This window comes from Sinocyclocheilus anshuiensis, unplaced genomic scaffold (genome assembly GCF_001515605.1).
Source record: "Sinocyclocheilus anshuiensis isolate Anshui unplaced genomic scaffold, SAMN03320099.WGS_v1.1 scaffold1110, whole genome shotgun sequence".
Classification (NCBI taxonomy): domain Eukaryota; kingdom Metazoa; phylum Chordata; class Actinopteri; order Cypriniformes; family Cyprinidae; genus Sinocyclocheilus; species Sinocyclocheilus anshuiensis.
In genome coordinates, this window is record NW_015536525.1 from 100350 (window position 1) to 103395 (window position 3046).

The window sequence follows — 3046 nt, forward strand, 5'->3', positions numbered from 1 at the left end:
TGACCTACAAGATTTTCTTAATTTAATATATTTAAAGATTTAATAATTTAACATAGAATAATTAATCATTTAACAACACATTAGAAAAATCTAAAATATATACACTTTAAAAAAATTTTGTATATATATATATATATATATATATATATATATATATAAATCTCAAAGTAAAAAAAAAAGTATATGTATTATTAATGGTCACATAAAAAGGATTAACAAATCAAATATTTATATTTAAATCATTTTTAGTACGTTTTTATTTTAATAGTTTTTTTCCCAAAATTATTGTTTTATTTTATATATTACTTTTTGCAGTTTAAATCAATAATTTTTCATCAACTCACAAACCCTAGTTTGGGAAATCTTGCGGTAATAAATCATGCAATAATAAAGCACATTTCAAAATACAGAAAAAAACATATTATTATTATTATTATTATTATTAGTGGTGGTGATTCCATGAAATGCAAGTTAACAAATAAAATATTTTGTAATAAAATATAACAAAATAAATAAAATTAAATATTTATATAATTTGGAGTAAATCTTTATTTTACTGTATCATTACTTTTTGCATTATTAAATGATTAACATTACATCAACTCACAAGTTGTGGTAATCAATCATGCATTAATTTGAACAAACCTTTAAGTAACACATCTGGACAAATAGCTGATCTCACACCATTGTTCATCAAAGGGACTGTTATAGCTATAAATTAACTTTGATTTTATGGACAAGGGTTTTGGATACTTTATTTCGCTGAATGCATGACCTGTGTTGAATTTCTTTGAATTGCATTTCGCTTTCTATTATTCAAATTTAAATTCCTGATTCTGTGCTTCACTAAACCTTACAGCAACATAAAAACATGTCTTTTTCCCTGTACATTCTATAGTTTTATGGGGCATCATGGGAAATCTTTGCAAGCCACAGAAATCCAATCATTTAGCCGTGGCACTTGACGAAGAGAGCAATCGTGTGGCTGCGTGAGAAATGATTACGAGGCCTGTAACATGAAGTGTCAGCGGCCGCTAATGTTTCTTTCTCTTGATGGATCTTGTGACATACGCGTTTCATCTGTCCCCAGTCATAATCACAGCCAAATTAAGAGTGCATGTGCTGACGAACGTCCAGCTCGTTTTTAGTCATGATGAATATTTCCAATTTCTCTAAGCTCACACGGCGTCTAAATAAGACCTGTCGTCTGACATGCGTGGAATTAATAATTCAGCAAAGAGTAAATGCGAGTGTTTCACGCGTGATTATCAGAGCAGCGGCGCCGCTGTGGTGTGAAATTAAATATTAATATGGAAATATGTTTTATGCATTCGTGCATTTGCATGTCTCAGTGTGGATTCTGTTGCACTCGCAGGCCTGTTTCAGCGCTGGAGACCTGTTGAGGATTCACCGGCTGAACTCTTCATCGCTGAGCAGAGATCAGTTCACACAGATCAGCCCTGCTCTGATTCAGCAGATCCTCAGCGGAGGCTGTTCTGAGATCAGCCCCGCACCCGTCAGCCCAGATACACTCAGCACTGCCGAGAGTGAGTCACCTGTTCATACGCTGTAAATATATTTAACTGATATGACATATAATAAATTATATTATTATATCATTATATCATATCATTATATGATTAAGTGATATGATATATAACTGATCTGATATAATGTTAAATTTCTTAAAAAAAAATTATAACCACCATAATAATACATAATTGTAAAAGCTTTCAAATTGCAAATTGGCTTTTCCATGAAACATGTCTAATAAACATGATTGGATGAATCTCATGAAAAATATATTACATCTTACCCAAAAAATCAAAAGAAAACAATTATCTTCTGCTTAAAGACAATCAGACTTATTTTAAAGTTTTTTTTTCAATATGACATTGTTTCATTTGATATTTACATTTACACTTTAAAATACAGAAAATATTAGTAATGTTAATAATACAAATGTGACCCTGGACCACAAAACCAGTCATAAGGGTCAGTTTTTCGAAATTGAGATTTATAGATCATATGAAAGCTGAATAAATAAGCTTTCCGTTGATGTATGGTTTGTTAGGATCGGACAATATTTGTCTGAGATGCAACTATTTGAATATCTGGAATCTGAGGGTGCAAAAAAAATCAAAATATTGAGAAAATCACCTTTAAAGTTGTTCAAATTAAGTTCTTAGCAATGCATATTAATAATCAAAAATTAAGTTTTAATATATTTACGGTAGGAAATTTACAAAATATCTTCATGGAACATGATCTTTACTTAATATCCTAATGATTTTTGACATAAAAGAAAAATCTATAATTTTGACCCATACAATGTGGCTATTGCTACAAATATACCCCAGCGATTTAAGACTCCTTTTGTGCTCCAGGGTCACAGATATTATTGAGAATGAAAATGTTTAATAATATTTTATTAAAAAATAGTATGCATCAGTTTGTTGTTTTATTAATATTTTTGAAATTTTTTTTTTTGTTTGTTTTATTTTATTGTTTTTTAAATATGCCTATATAGTTTTTATTCATTTTATTTCAGTTGTAGCTATTTTAGCACATCAAGTTAAACTAAATGAAAATGAGAAAAGTTGGGAGAAAGAAAATTTTTTTATATTATTTATTATTGCATTTATTTATTCATCATTATTTTATTTAATGTTTATTTTATTTCAAGTAATGAAAGGATGATTTTCATTGCTGTATTATGGCAGTGAAGTGTGGGGAAATGTCCTTTTTTTAATGAACAAAGTTCAAAAAATCTTAAAATCCGCTCTTAAAATATAGTTATTTTTGTACACAAGATGCATATAATCTTTTTGTTTGTTTGTTTTAAATGACAGACATATTTCATTTAGAAATTTACCCATATACACATTATATGATTTCACTTCATTTAATCTCAATGAAAAAAAAAATACAGATTTTATTGCTAAAATACTGTGTGAAAAAAATAAAAAGTAAAAAATATAAATAAATAAAAGTTACTTTTTTGAGTATGATTTGTATTTATTTGTATATATATATATATATATAT

At 28.0% G+C, this 3046-nt stretch overlaps 1 protein-coding gene across 1 annotated transcript in view; it reads left to right on the top strand.

Annotated features, from left to right (window-relative positions):
* LOC107694169 (zinc transporter ZIP4-like) overlaps positions 1 to 3046 on the top strand; it is a 20338-nt gene that overhangs the window by 6525 nt on the left and 10767 nt on the right. The window contains exon 5 of the mRNA XM_016493787.1: positions 1376 to 1547. Coding sequence (XP_016349273.1) covers positions 1376 to 1547 — 172 coding nt within the window. The remainder of the gene's footprint in view (positions 1 to 1375; positions 1548 to 3046) is intronic.